Source organism: Stigmatopora nigra, chromosome 14, assembly GCF_051989575.1.
Source record: "Stigmatopora nigra isolate UIUO_SnigA chromosome 14, RoL_Snig_1.1, whole genome shotgun sequence".
NCBI classification, from domain to species: Eukaryota; Metazoa; Chordata; class Actinopteri; order Syngnathiformes; family Syngnathidae; genus Stigmatopora; species Stigmatopora nigra.
In genome coordinates, this window is record NC_135521.1 from 1920998 (window position 1) to 1935755 (window position 14758).

Genomic DNA, 14758 nt, shown 5'->3' on the forward strand with positions numbered 1-14758 from the left:
GCTTACTATCTCAGCTGTTTTTGATTGTATTTTCACTCCATGTTTGTCCTTTTAGACCCAAAATGTTTGTTATTCTTGGTCGGATCGTCTAAGTTTGTCGTCTTCACGTCCATGCATCGTCGTACTACGCGTAAGTATCTTTACTTTTTACATTATTTACTTGAGTTTTGCATTTTCTGTGTATTTTTAGCAAAGTTTTCCTTCATAAACCAAAGTCAAATCCATATATAACCAACACTAAACAAAATAAGTTAATTCAATCGTCCTTTGGAGCCCACATCCTACTTTTTAAGAATCAAAATTTGCATTTTATCATTAAAAAAACAATCCACACTGTGTGCTGTGAAAGTCATTCTCCATCATAACAAATAGATATTCATTTTTCTTTATGATTGCTTGTCCCCGTCGCTAACTGTTTGCGGAGTAACAAATAACTATTCAAAGTCATATTTACACTTTTCGTGCTTACGTGCATGTTTTTCAGAATGTGGGAGGAAATATTATAAATATTAAATCTCTTTTGCTGACAAAGTATGTATGCAAACAATTAAACAATTGGACATTATATATTTATGAATGATATCGTGTAATTCCCATGCAGCAGAAATTAGAAGCGCCATTATGAAAAAATAGATTCATCGATTATTCCGACCTTACGACACACGCTTGGAAACAAATGCTAATGAATGTTGTGCGTGCGCGAAAGGTCGCCATTTCACAAGGGCGACCTTCAATCATGGCTGTGTTGACAAGTATTTAATCAGCACGGCAATTCGGGAACCTGAACATTTGGACAAAATAAATAACAAATGATTTTTAGGAGAAGCGATGTCATGGTTACCGTTAAAAGATTAGACATGACTGAGGATTTGGTGATTAATGTTGCATCATTTTGGAAATATAATACATGGTGTGCACTATTATAACCATGATGGAACAAAAAAAATATATTTTTGCATGTGAAAATCATGATGTAATAGCCAAGAAATGTATTAAATAGGGTGAAAAATTACTATATTCAACTTTTGGCTGCCTAATTTGGATAAAGCGATCATAACATTAGGATGAATAAATAAATGAATTGCTTTTTCAATTGAACTGCATCAAAATAAGGTTGCAAAAAATGTTGACATAATACATTTTGCATAAATAAACCTATTTACAGTGAATATTTTCGTTGTTTTTGTTTCAATAGTGTTAAAAAATCCATTTTTCCATTATACTTATGGATCATTTTGTACATCCCTAATTAGTACAGCATCAATATTGATTACTCATTACAACACACATTAGTGCTCAGATAAAAAGCAATAAAATCCAAAACACGTGTTCTATTGGCTGTCGACAAAACAAAAATGTCACTCTTAAATTTCAATATTTCAGTCATGTAGAAACATCTTATGATCCAATATTTTCATATAATATTTGTTTTACATGTATAGGCATGCCCTGACTATTTCACAACTATAGTAATTAATGTCTTTTTATTGTAGACAAACAAAAACAAACATGTATTTTTAAATTGTAATATAAAAATCTTATATTTATTAGTAATGACAAGCATCCTATCAGGATATGGATTTAAACCTTTCTGGGACCGTGAATTGAATATTATTCACAGTAATCCTTCAAATATCATGTATTTATGACATCACATATTTTTTTCTGCAGGATTTTTTTAGATATAATGTATGTATTTATTTTAAATAAGGGTGACCCTACTTTCATTTATCGTGTCTACATTAACCGCAATAATCGAGGAATTACTGTATAACATATTATTGACAGTTGAGCGTGCTATAGTTTATTTTGAAAAACAGAAGTAGATTATTACTACCTCATGTGACTTGATATAACTGAATATAATATTTCTAAAATAAAAATCATTTCGGTAAAACTCTCCTCCAGTCCCAGAACAACTATAAAGTACTTTATGTGTGTGTACTCACGGCTTCCACGTCCATAATGCGCTGACGCAGCAAATGTGCATCCCTCTCCAGGTCCCTGAACTCGGAGCATCGGGCCCTGGCGTCGGCCAGCTGTTCTTCTAAAAGATCATTGGTCTCGTGCAGAGCCACGCAAAGCTGTTGCTGCTCCTGCCAGTGGAAAAAGATGACGTGTTCTATTCAATGGTAGGAAACAATGGCTTCCTCTTAATAGTAATGTAATGCTTGTGTGATTGGTTATACTTACATGATTGAATGCATTTGTATTTGTAGTATATGTCGCTTGTATTATTTAAAGATAAGAACAATCATTTTGTCACTCCATCAATAATACTGTGGGTGTGTCCTAATTTTTTTAGGAGCAATTAGTCATCCACTTTGTAATGAGTTTAGCAAAAATTATGATATCCATTCAATTATTTTCCATGTCGCTTAACATCCCGAGTGTGGCGGGGGTGCTGGAGCTTATCCAATCCCACTTTGGGCAGTAGCTGAGGGACATCCTAAATCGGTAGCCAGCCAATCACAGAGCGTGAGGATACAAAGGACAACCAATCACAGCTAGAGGCAATTTAGAGTCTTTAATCAGCTTATCATGTTTGTTTTTCGGATCTGGGAGGAAACCAAAGTACCCGGAAAAAAACCCACACCGGCCCGGGGAGAACATGCAAACTCTACAGAGTTAGGACCTAGCTGGGATCGAACCCTCGACCTTAGGACTGTGAGGCGAATGTGCTAACCACTCACCAACGTGCCTCCTTATTATGATATTAAACCACAGTAAGATGCCCATGGATAGTTTTGACTAAATCGACCTATCATGGTTGAATATATGATTCTGATTGTCCGTCCATTTAGTTTTTTAGGGCGTGATGAATTCCAAGCGTGCCATGGACGTTCACTCATTCGTGTTCTCTCACGCCTCAGTTAGCGAAGCGGCTCTCCGCGGGAGGCCGGGCCTCACGCACATCCACACAGATGGCGTGGAGGATAATGGCGAGCACATATTTGGCTTCCGTTGGGTCCAAGTGACTACGGCACCGCTATTTGCTGAGACAGACAGATATGATCCATTTACTATTTGTTGTGGAAGACAGATGGCTCGTAAAATGGCAAATCTTCACGACCTTCCCATGTTTCCGCCACCATTCATTTATACGTTGTGATATTATGCCAGCAGGGGTGTAAAAATCAACAATTCTGCCTTTGGATCTTTCCCAGCAAAAAAACACGTCCAGAAGTATCGGAATCCCACCCAGATATTCGCATTTTAACTCGGTCACTCCAGGCAGATCTACGAAGCACATTCCCTATCGTTTAACGTCAGTCTTTTGGACACTGTCTTTTTAAAAGAACGTATTCCACCTCTGAATTGGGTGCCATCTTCAATGTTTCTTTGCGTAAGTGTGTTTACCTTGAGCCAAGTGCGCGTGGCCTCCAGACCGTGTAGTCGCTGTTTACAGCTCTGGAGCTCGTTTTGGAGCGGCTCAACTCGAGCGGCTTTTTCCCGGGTGCAATCCAACTCGTCCCGAAGAGCGCCGAGACTCCTCGACTCGTTCCGCAGGGAGCGATTCTGCAAATGTGCGAAAGAATTCAACTAAACTAGACCTGACTAGGGTTCACAGTCAAGATGGATTCCCGAAACCATTTAAAAAGCATTGTCCTTAAAGTTTCTTAGGGTTGTGCGTTTAGGGCTATCATCTTATCATTTAATTAGTGTGAAAACTTGTGATAGTTGGACTTGAAATCAGGAAAATAACCATGATTGTAACTCTATATAAGCATGTCATTTTTTTGTGATGGTAAAACAGCTGTCGGATCATAATAGACTTCTCTTAGTGTCTTAATTCAATCTTTTATTTGTTAGACACCTATTTTTCAAAAGAGATAGAAATAAAAGTACTTCTCTGGGAAATTTTGACCCAGGAAATGGGCTAGCGGCGTCGTGCACCAACCTCTTTCTGAAGCTTTTTGAGTTCCTCCTCCATCATTTGAATCTCCTGCTTGTAGTCTAATAACTGATCCCCTTTATCGTCCCTAAAAAAAATAAAAAATAGACAAAGTGGTCACTTTTTTTTTCTCCCTAATGTCTCCCGCAATTTTGGGAAGAATGATGAAAGTGACAAGTGAAAAAGGAAGGCAGAGTGCGTGACCAATTCCAGTAAGTGAAGTTAGTGGCGCAGTGGATGGGAATCCGTGATGTAAGTAACAAGAAGATGAATAAATAAGCCCCTCGCTAATGGACACATTACCCTTTTTTCAAGGGGTAATTAATTTGAACTGCAGTCAACCTTGATCAATGAGAGCAGCCATGTTGGCTTTCTGCCCATAGTTTTTTTTATTTTTTAAATTTATTTTTGGGTGAAAATGTACAAGATTGGTTGATGCATTCTGTTGTCAATATTAGTTTTGGGTTTTTTTATAATTAATTCCTCTTTTGGTGACGGATGTAGATTCCACAAGTGCATCTGTTTATGTACGGGTATATGTTAACACACACTCATTCACTTACCCATAGTTTTTTATTTTTGGGAGAAAATGTAAAAGCTTGGTTGGTGCATTCTGTTGTCAAAATCATTTTTGTTTTTTATGCTAAATTCCTGTTTTGGTGAGGTTTGGAGATTCTGCAAGTGGATCTGTTTATGTACACGTGTATGTTAACACACACTCATTCACTTACAGTTACTGTTGGCCTGCTACCCGTATTTTTTAATTTTTTGGGGTGAAAATGTAAAAGTTGGTTGGCGAATTTCTGTTGTCAACATCGTTTTTGTTTTTTATATTTAATTCCTGTTATGGTGAGGGATGCAGATTCTGCAAGTGCATCTGTTTATGTACGCGTTTATGTTAACACACACTCACATACTTACAGTTGCTGTTTAAGGCGGCGCACTTTGGCCTTGCTGTCGACCAGCTGAAGCGCCAGACCTTGGGGGAGCTCGCCCAGGGATGGTAGGGGGGAGTCGGCATGCGCCTCCCGCTCACGACACAACTCCGCTATGCGCTGGGTGGGGGGTGAGGAGGGTCGGCAGAAGAGTGACGGGAACGAATGAGTGTGAGAAATGGAGTGTGCGCTCCTCAACACAAAGAACGAGTGTTACTGCCATTGTCATCTTTGATTTATTTACGTTATCTACTACAAAACAGAATTACGGACAGCATTTGATCAATGTAGTCTTCCTATCGTGCTTAACATGGAGCCATATGTGGCTCTTTTCATGGATGCTTATGGTTGAGGTAAAATATGAAAACTACACGAATAGAAGGTGGCGCTGACACGACCTAAATATATATTTTTGTTAGATTCTTCTGCAGGCATGTTTTGATTTATTATCAACAGCAATATGGGATTTTTTTGTGTGTATTTGCAGTGATTTATGCGATGTTTGTCTACCTGCAGGTGCGAATCTCTCTGGGCCAAGATGCTTTGAATGTGTTTGGCCATGAGACCAAAGACCACCTTGAGGTCGGCGTCTTGGACCTCCAGAAGCTCCTCCCAGCGGAGCGGCAGAACCGAACGGGGGTCTTGAGTCACCTGCAGCAAAGTCATGTTGATGAGCAGAGTTAATCCTTTATTGAGCAGCGCCAAGGCCAAGTAAGAGTCATCTTTTTTATATTTAAAATAAACCATGTACTGTATTTTCCGGGCTATAAGTCGCACTTGTTCTCATAGCTAGGCTGAGCCTGGTATATTGTTTTTATCTGAAAAAATGCTCATCTTAACACGAACAAGTTAGACACAAAGTGCCCAAATTTGAAACTATGAAAGTCAAAAAGGCCAGAAGCATCATAAAAAAAATCCAATCTGCCAAATATTTTTTGAAATATAATATTTTATTTCTTTTTAAATGACTCTGATGATTTTGTGTTTTTAAAGAAAATAAAAATAAGAGCAAGAAGAAACTAGGCAAAAAGTCACAGTATATACAAAACATGATCAGAACCAAAGAGCCTAAAGTGGCTTGAGAGCCACATGTTCACCACCCCTCTCCTAACAGATCCCATTTTACGATTCTTACTTTAAATTATGTGTATTTTTGGTTTTCGGGTCAAATTACCCTACCAAAAAATGCATTTTATACTTTATTGACTATATTTTATTCCAAGGCCTAGTGGTTCACCCGGCTGACTTGTGCACGGGCTCAATTCCCGTTGGTAACGACGGTATACTTGCGACTGTGTCTCTCCGCGCTGATTGACTCCGGCAACCCTTACAAGGACGAACCAATGAATATTTATTTCCTCTTCATTGTGTATTCTTTATCTTATTGTCCAAAATAATAGTACATTATGTCCATAAATTGCTATGCTGGTGCACGTCGACACAACAATTGCGAAAGGCCCGCCGCGCTACGTCCTCAGGTGTCCTCAGGTGGACGTTATTAGCAGCCAGTGGGGGTGCATCCGTCTCCACGGGGAAGACACCTCCTCACCACTCTGATTTATGAGGCAAAAAAAATAAAAAGCCCAGAGAGGAAAAGACTCCTGGGCAGTAGTAATTCAGTCCTGCTGCCCTGCAACATGCCGTCTCTCTAATCTGGGTAATTCTTCATAGGGTGGATATTTTTTTTATGTTTAATTGTCATTTAAGCCTTACGGAAACACAGTTTGACAGAAAAATCAGAGTAGGCGGACATGGTGTGTAACAGAAGTACTTTTTTTTCATGCTAAAATGAGAATTTGAATGGAAAAAAACTCGTTTAGAGACGAAAAATCCCAATGGAAAAAACTCCTTGAACTGAGGTCACTTTGTGAATAATATTGTAGTCCTTGCAAGGTTGTACGTGCACCTGAACACACCTGTTGAATGCAGATGGCGAGCTCAGCTTGTGTGTGAATGTCCATTGACTGGATTTGCTGAATAAACGTCTCTTTGTGTTCACACTGCACACAAAAAGATTTGGATAAATCAGCCGGTTTGCTGCCTTATAATGGAATGAAGTTCTTTTGTGTCTTTTTCCAAAAACTCTCTTAACAAAGGAATCAAACTGATTAGTTTTTATGCGTCAAGTGATGATGTGAGATACTTTGTAAACCTGCACAAAGTGAATTTAGGACGGCAAACTCACAAAATGGAGCTGTTGTGAATATAAAAGGCTCAAAATTTAAGCTTAAAATCTTCCTCAGGGGGTTACTTTAGTGAGTTGGATCAATTGGACTTGGCTTGGAGTTTTTTTGGCTTTGTTTTGTAAACTATAAAAGCACTAAATGCTGTTTTAATCCAATTGAACTGGTCGCCAGTCAGAAACGAAACATTTTTGTGCATTTGGGCTCATTTTATATAGATTTTTTAGGGTCTACTTTCTGTTCATTGGTCACTTTGTGTTGATTTTTGATTATTTGGTATTTTCAGGGCGTAACATCTCACCTGCACGGCGCATCCCAGAAGGAGAAGAAGTAAACGTCTCAGTTCCTCCACGGCTGCCTCTGAACACACAAATATCCAGTAAGTATAGTCTCCTTCATAGATTGAATTGCATATTTATTAGCTACCTGTGAAAGAGTCTTGGCCCAAGATGGCCACATTTGGCAGAGGCATCAATATCAACTGTTGCAGGTCCTCCTGTAAAAAAATAAAAATAATAATCATTATAATAATATATTCATTCATTTTCTGGGCCGGAAATCCCACACAAGCAATATGTAAACTCCACATAGTAACTACCACTAGGGATCAAACCCACGACCCCAGAACTGTGAGGCGAACGCACAAACCACTTAACCACCGTGTCTCCCATTATAATATATGTATAAAAAATCACCCACAAATAAAAATTAACAGTTATGACTGTGCAAAAGCATCATCTGAAGAGAATTTAAAATAATTTCATTAAATACAGTTTACAGTCAAATTCCTAGTAAAGAAAGGCCAAGATGAAGTTTACTTTTTTGTTTTTTATTTTTGTCCACTTGCAAATATGACTTTATAAATATTATTCGCATGCAGCAAGTGTTATGCTCCCTCATTTCTAAACCCGTATCAGCTGTGATTGTGAAAACGTACCGTAAACATAGGTGTACACTATCTTGGAACAACCAGCATGTGGCCAATATTCAACGCCGGTTCCCACGGTTGTGAGCAAAACCTGTTTTTGTTCAGAAATATCCACCAGGAAGAGAAAGAAAAAGCCCCATCCTAACCACAACTTGAACAAATCTTCCCTCAAATCCAGATCCATATTAAATCCAAGTCCTCCATGTCAGATATTGCCTGTCCAAAAATCTGTGCTTTCTGGCATCCGACTGTATCAGCCTTTGTCTTTTTCTTTTTTTTTAAATCTCCCCACAAGACAAGACAAGCAAATATGACTCCTCGTTCCACGCTGCCAATTTGCCATGTCCAGAGCAGAGGCGCTTGAGTGTTGGTGAGGACCAAACAATTTTCCTGCTAATCAAAAAATCTTTATTATGGCCCAGCCACACACTGACTTTGGCTTGCCGCTCCACCACCTGTTCGCATTTTCCTGCTGTATCCATGGACACACACAAGCGGTAGAGTGGTGGTGGTGGTGGTGGTGGGGTGATCTCCCAATTAGAGTTCACTCTGCCTCATCCTAAGTGCGCTCTCCTGGAAAGGCTATGCGTTGAGAGCGTGGATCCTTTTGTTTGCCGCCAACCTGAGTTTTTTAGCTTTTTTGACCAATGGTGAGCCAGGCATAGGCTGAGAAGTTTAATAATTTATCAATTTTGAGACTTAACTATAATGTTAATATGTTAATATATTGATTGCGCTGTTTTCTGGGCTGTCCTTAAAGGTAACGCAAATCTGACTGGCGTGCGAGAGGGAGATGGCGAGCTGCTTTTATTGTCGTCTGCTGCGGCCTACAGTCGCTGCGTTCCGATTAAGCCAATGACAACCCTGACTCCAGCATCCAATCGTGGTAAGTACATCGCTTACTAATACATTACGGCAAGGGTGTCAAACTTGGGTTGGCTCGTGGGCCGCATTAACACCAACTCGGTTTCATTTGGGCTGGACCATTTTAGATATAATATTTAATTGTTTTTTTTATAAATGGATTAAAAGAACTAGATTAAAATCCCTGAATATTCAGTTTTTATAGATCAATACTAATGTTTACTTTAGCTTTTTTATATATATTTTTAGATTTTACAAAATGATTTTCGAACTAAAAACATTAAAAAATGATTATAAAATGACAATTATTGATTTAAAAGGGGAAAATCAGGAAATTTAATACACATCTGTACTTCATTTTAATTAGATCCTAAAACAGAAAGTCGGCCCTCATGATTTATCTTCCCGGGACGCACAAAATCATGCGGTGGGCCAGATTTGGCCCCCGGGCCGCCACTTTGACACCTGTGGTTTGATACTCTGTAAATTTCATCTTCAAGACAGTCACCAAGTGGTTAGACTCTTGAGGTTAGCAAAATGGTATGCCAATATGATGAATATCAGATGACCATATGACCGTTTTGCGGTGGAAAAAATGGGCGTCCCAATTTGGCAACATGGCCAATACGCCGCTTATTCCGTAGATTAGCGGCGTCGTTCAATTATGTGTTCTTCCGCTAGACGCCAACTTCCGCGGGTCTGTTTTTCCAGCAAAAAATGGCGTGTTTTTCATGGCAAAGGAAGAAGGAATTACTCTTGATCTCTGGACAAATCTGTCTGTGAAAATAATCAAGCGCTTTAATGTCGGCCAATGGGAAAGCGGCGTTTTGCATCCGGCTTCTGCCTGGACTAGCCAAGAGAATTAAAATCCATCTGCAACATTATGATTTCCATATTTATAGTCCTCTGCTTGGCTTCCGATGTACTGTGAGCTGTCAAGAAATCATGCGCTTTTATACGCCAAATTTCCGCTGTACTTTATCCAACTTAATTAACTTGTCACTTTGGATGCTTCATAGTTTTATTGTTGGGGACATTGGCCACGCCTACATTTTGTTTCTGGGTATGCTGATAGATTGCGGGTTTTTTTTTATTGAGAGGGAAGGGATTAAAAACTGTTTTTTTTTTCAGGGGCGAAGTGTCGAGGGTTGTATTCCGATTAGACAGCAGATGTTGAATATTTTGCATTAAATGTATTCATCCCTGGGAATTTAAATACTGTAATACCTTGTTTTTGCGGATTCATAGGTTCCAACATTTAGGTGAATAATTTTGATGTAGTTTTAATGGTGTTTTTCTGATTATTTGTACTTTTAAAACCTTTTGTATACAGTCTAGTTTCTCCGATTACCCAGCCTGCCTTGCTCTATGGTTGCACTTCTCACCCGGATTCTAGCCGGATTCTAACTGGTTTCTAGCCAGATTCTATTCCACTTGTGAACTGTTATACCGAATCCCAAACGTTCTGGTAAAATACCGTTGAACCCAAACACATTTTTTTTACATCTAAAATCATCTTTTGCGGAGTTGCCCAGTTCCGAGCGTACTTTATCCTCATTAGGGTCGCGGGGGGTGCTGGAGCCTATCCCAGCTGACTCCAAATTAGTAGCCAGCCAATCACAGGGCACAATCAGCCAATCAATCATAGATTAGGGCAATTTAGAGTGTCCAATCAGCCTACTATGCATATTTTTGGAATGTGGGAGGAAACTAAAGTACCCAGAGAAAACCCACATAGGCCTAGGGAGAACATGCAACCTCCACACAGGTGGACCGGCCTGGATCTGAACCCAGGTCTCCCACTGTGAGCCTGACGTGCTAACCACTGAGTCACCAATTTCTCTCAAATTATCTCACACTATAAAACTTCATGTTAATCCAGTCGTGACGCGTTCTAGTCTGAGGTTTTCAGGACTCAAATGACGCCTTCAAAATGGGGAAGCGAAACCTCCGAGACACGCGCGTGTTTGACGAGCGATTCCACCTGACGAGTAAGGACCTTCTTTCACGTGTCAATCCGCAGTGTGAGAACCCGGTGGGCAATTTCCTCAAATGCCACCAAGGCCCGTTACTCGCCTCAACTTCTGGTAAAGAAAATGGTCCAATTTGCCGGATAATAGAGGAAGGAAATATTCCGTTTCATCTTCCTGTTGGTGCGAATCCGCCGCCATCCCCCGAGTGCACTTTCAACTATTTACAATATCCCTGAGAGGAATGCTCTTGTAGTGAGACTAATACTTGCCTCCTCACTTTTACGTTTTGTTCTCCGTTTTTTTTTTATTTGCCTCTTTCCGCGGGAAACGTCTTCCTTCAACCCGCTTTTTCTTGCCCCGTAGCCTTGAGTTAGTTTTTAGCGGAACGACGTGTCTGCCTTTTTAAGAGGCTTTTCTATTTATAATGAGTTGGAAGTTGTTTCGCTAAAATAGCCCTTGTACCTTTATTTCATCTTGGAGTTCTTTTACGGAACGGGCTTTTAGGCCAAAGCGGGTCTCGGGGGGCTCTTATTGGTTGGATTTTTTTGAATAAATTACTCATTGTTTGCCACTTTATGGAATGTGGAAAGTGAGAAGGAAGGTATTGTTGGATTGACAGCTCAGTAATGAAATGCTGAATTTCAATGATTAGAAAATTGCAGAGGACTCGACTGACTGAGGCTAGGTGATTGCCCCCAAAAAAGTATAAATAATAAATCAAACTGTTTCTTATGTTGACAGCACAATTGTTTGCGTTTGTGGAGCGAACATTTTTACAGTTGAGGTTGATATTGACAGTGTTAAGTATGTAGAAGTGATTTTTTGAGGGAAAAGTGACATCACTATAGTTCATATTTGTCATGATATCAATTTGAGTTGAATTATAAGGCACAACATGTCAATAATCAGAAGCAATGTTGCATAAGAGGACAGAATTAATTCACTAAACACTTCTAAAATAAAAAAATACATTCCAAAAATGATTTTTTAAAAAGAAAAGCCCATTAAAAAACTGCTTAAAAACATGTTTCCATACCAAATACATTCATCTAAAACGCCCCAAAAATGCATTTTTTTCCACTTATTCTCTGAATCCAATATATTTTCCAATAAAGCAAAGATTTGCTATCCTATAACTATCATCATGCCAAATATTGTCAATATCATAAGTTAACCTAATAGTTTTTATCCCTCTTATTGACGACAATACAGCAGAAAATGTCCCAAAAAAAAATATTTTGTTTTCCGCAGAATTGTTTAAAGCCAATTTCAAAACAAATCTCACCCTCTTCTGTTATGATTTTCTCTTCGATATTTCAAAATAGGTAGCATCTGGCGTCCTACCTGATAAAAAGCCCGAAGGTGTCGATTTAAGATGGAAAAGTTCTGTATTCTCTGCGTGTCGTCATCGCTCTCGTTGTCGTACAACCTTTCCACCCTTGGATTGGGGTCTCTGGACACACACACACATGGAAATGTATCTACTGCAAATAGCGCCCCCAAATGAGGAGAAAAAAAACAAGGCAAATCCGCATGCAGTGTTGCAATCCGAATCCAATTTTAATGAGGCCTCCACGCCGCCCGCGAGAATGCCTGGCGCAATTAGCCGTTAAAATAACGGCGGTTAAGTCAGGCCAAATGAATCCGCCCGAGCGCTGACCAAAAATACGCCGCGGCGAGGGCGGCGGCGGCCCCAGACGTGGTGGTTAAAAATGAAGATGGCGAGACGGCGAGATCTCATTTCATGTTTGGCTGGATATTTGTGGCAAATACGAATAGAACGCCCGTGAACGCCATTCATCAATTGTGACGCCGGGACAATGGCGGCATTAGGAACGCGAGTGTGATAAATGTACGATTAAGTTCACGCTAGACTGTAAAAATTCATTTGGGTGAAGTTTGTAGTTCATTCAACTTTGTGTGTTTGCAATGGGGATCATTATACAGATCAATTTCACATCAAATTGATGTTAAGTATTGAATATTGGCCCTCTTAAAACCTCACATATAAACATTTTATTTATATTCTTATTTATTACTTTACTACTTTTTTTATTTATACCTTATACCTTATGCCTGCAACATATGCCTGATATTTAATAAATACACTTCTTGATACTTGTATTTTTGTACAGGTGCCAAAACAACTAGTATTATATGTAGTACTACTTTTTAATAGTTGCGGCCATGTTTAGTCTACCTTATCTGCAAAAAAAGGGATGAGTGTATTTTTTGTATAGTTGCGAATACGTAGTACTGTATGTAGTAATAATAGGGTGATTTTACTTTGCAGTTTTTCTGTATCGTATTGAGTAATATTTTTCAATAGTTGCGGCTATTTCTGGTCTACATTATCTGCAAAAAACAAGGGATGAGTGTATTTTTTTGCGTATGTGCAAAAACGTTGTGCTGTATGTAGTAATAATAGGTTAAAAAATGTAGTATACTGTGTAGTATTAATAGGGTTGATCATACTTTGTGTTTTTTCGATAATCGGGGCCATGTCTGCTGTATAATATCCACGATATTCGAGGGATTACTGTATTTGTGCACTTTGTGCTGAAGTATTAAATCTCATCATACTTGTATAATAAGAGTAAAAGCATTGAATTGATTACATTTAGTACATTCCTTCTGATAGGGTGCATTTGAGCCTTGAACTTTAGAACTGTGAGGCATGGAGCTAAACACTTTTCCAATGTACTGCTCCATCGTATGTTGATTAATAGATAGAATGATTACTGTAAAAAAAAAAAATGGACTTACATGATCCTCATGACTTGATTTAGGAAAACCCCATTGGTAAGTCTGAGGTAAGCATCTCGGGAATTGTGGGAAACGGGGTTCACGTCAATGTACTGGTTTCGGGGTGGGAAAGACTCCTCCGTCTCTGCCATCTTCTCAAAGAGCCCAACCTATCCAAAAAGCAAAAGTTGACTTGTCTCAAAAAAAGATTGGTCGCCACTAGGCCATAAATCATCGATCCAACATTGACGGGGGAAATAATAATAATAATAAATTGTGCATAAAAGGGCTAAAGGCAAATGTAATCAAATAATTTGGAGAAAAAAAGGAACTTAGAAGTATTGGGCCTAAAAAACAAACAAAAAAACACTTAAGTTAAGGCAAAGGAAGCTTCAAAAAAGAAGAAGTTGGCTCGACAGAAAAAAACAACACTAATTTCACTACTATTTATGCATTTGAATTGGCTAGATTAAGGCGATAATACACCAAAAGCCATGTCAGTTTTTTTTAAACAGCACTGTTTGCTAAAAAAACCAAAAAGCAATGACCTTTTCTGTGGGCTCCGAGTGATAAATGTGAAGCGACATACCCAGTGCACCAACGCACTCTCCATGAATTCTTCTACGTTGTCCATCACGCCGCCAGAGGAGTCCATTGTCCGGCCACAATAGATTAGCGGCTCTCCAACAGTCAGGCAGATGATTAACAAACAATATCAGTGCTTTAATGTAGTCAATGTGTCCATCTTGTGTCAAGTGAAGTGCTTTGACATTTTACTGAAAATCCGGCCCCCCCTTTCTTCCTCTTTGAACGTGACGCCCTGTTTTCGTTGCAAAACCACACCGGAATTGTCAAAAAGCTCGGGTTGCATTCGTGAGCCACCATTCTTTTTTGGTTTCCACGCCCTTTTTTCTGAATGTTGACACATGTCATATGATTATTTGATAAATCATGTGCTGAGGCCTTATTTCTAAAGCATTGCTATACAGTTAATGCATCATTTTTAATGCCTTATTTGTTTTACAACATACTAGCCAGGATTTGGATGTTAAAATGAATATAATTAATAATTATCCTGAGGAGTTGGATTCATTTTGTCGGCTTTTCAAAGCTAGTTTGGGCTGAATAATATGTAAAAGTCTGGAGTTTCTGAAAGTCCATTTACACTTGGTGCGTTGGGGCCCTCTTGTGGACACAAAAAGATTGCATTGATTTGGGTTGTTTATCTTTTCATT

At 39.0% G+C, this 14758-nt stretch overlaps 2 protein-coding genes across 4 annotated transcripts in view; one reads left to right on the plus strand and one right to left on the minus strand.

Annotated features, from left to right (window-relative positions):
* Nucleotides 1-7397, plus strand: part of macrod1 (mono-ADP ribosylhydrolase 1) — a 131098-nt gene extending 123701 nt beyond the window's left edge. For all 3 annotated transcript variants that reach the window (XR_013328615.1, XR_013328616.1, XR_013328617.1), the window contains 4 exons: nt 56-130; nt 2001-2132; nt 5347-5541; nt 7300-7397. The gene's annotated coding sequence lies outside the window, so the exon portion shown is untranslated. The remainder of the gene's footprint in view (nt 1-55; nt 131-2000; nt 2133-5346; nt 5542-7299) is intronic.
* The window catches only part of ccdc88b (coiled-coil and HOOK domain protein 88B), a 35558-nt gene extending 21209 nt beyond the window's left edge, over nt 1-14349 (minus strand). The window contains exons 1-11 of the mRNA XM_077732657.1: nt 14113-14349; nt 13545-13693; nt 12123-12231; nt 7440-7509; nt 7315-7373; nt 6747-6830; nt 5341-5481; nt 4817-4950; nt 3902-3983; nt 3361-3519; nt 1950-2096 (exon numbers count right to left, since the gene is read on the minus strand). Coding sequence (XP_077588783.1) covers nt 1950-2096; nt 3361-3519; nt 3902-3983; nt 4817-4950; nt 5341-5481; nt 6747-6830; nt 7315-7373; nt 7440-7509; nt 12123-12231; nt 13545-13693; nt 14113-14178 — 1200 coding nt within the window. The 5' untranslated portion in view covers nt 14179-14349. The remainder of the gene's footprint in view (nt 1-1949; nt 2097-3360; nt 3520-3901; nt 3984-4816; nt 4951-5340; nt 5482-6746; nt 6831-7314; nt 7374-7439; nt 7510-12122; nt 12232-13544; nt 13694-14112) is intronic.
* Between the last annotated feature and the right edge of the window lie 409 nt (nt 14350-14758).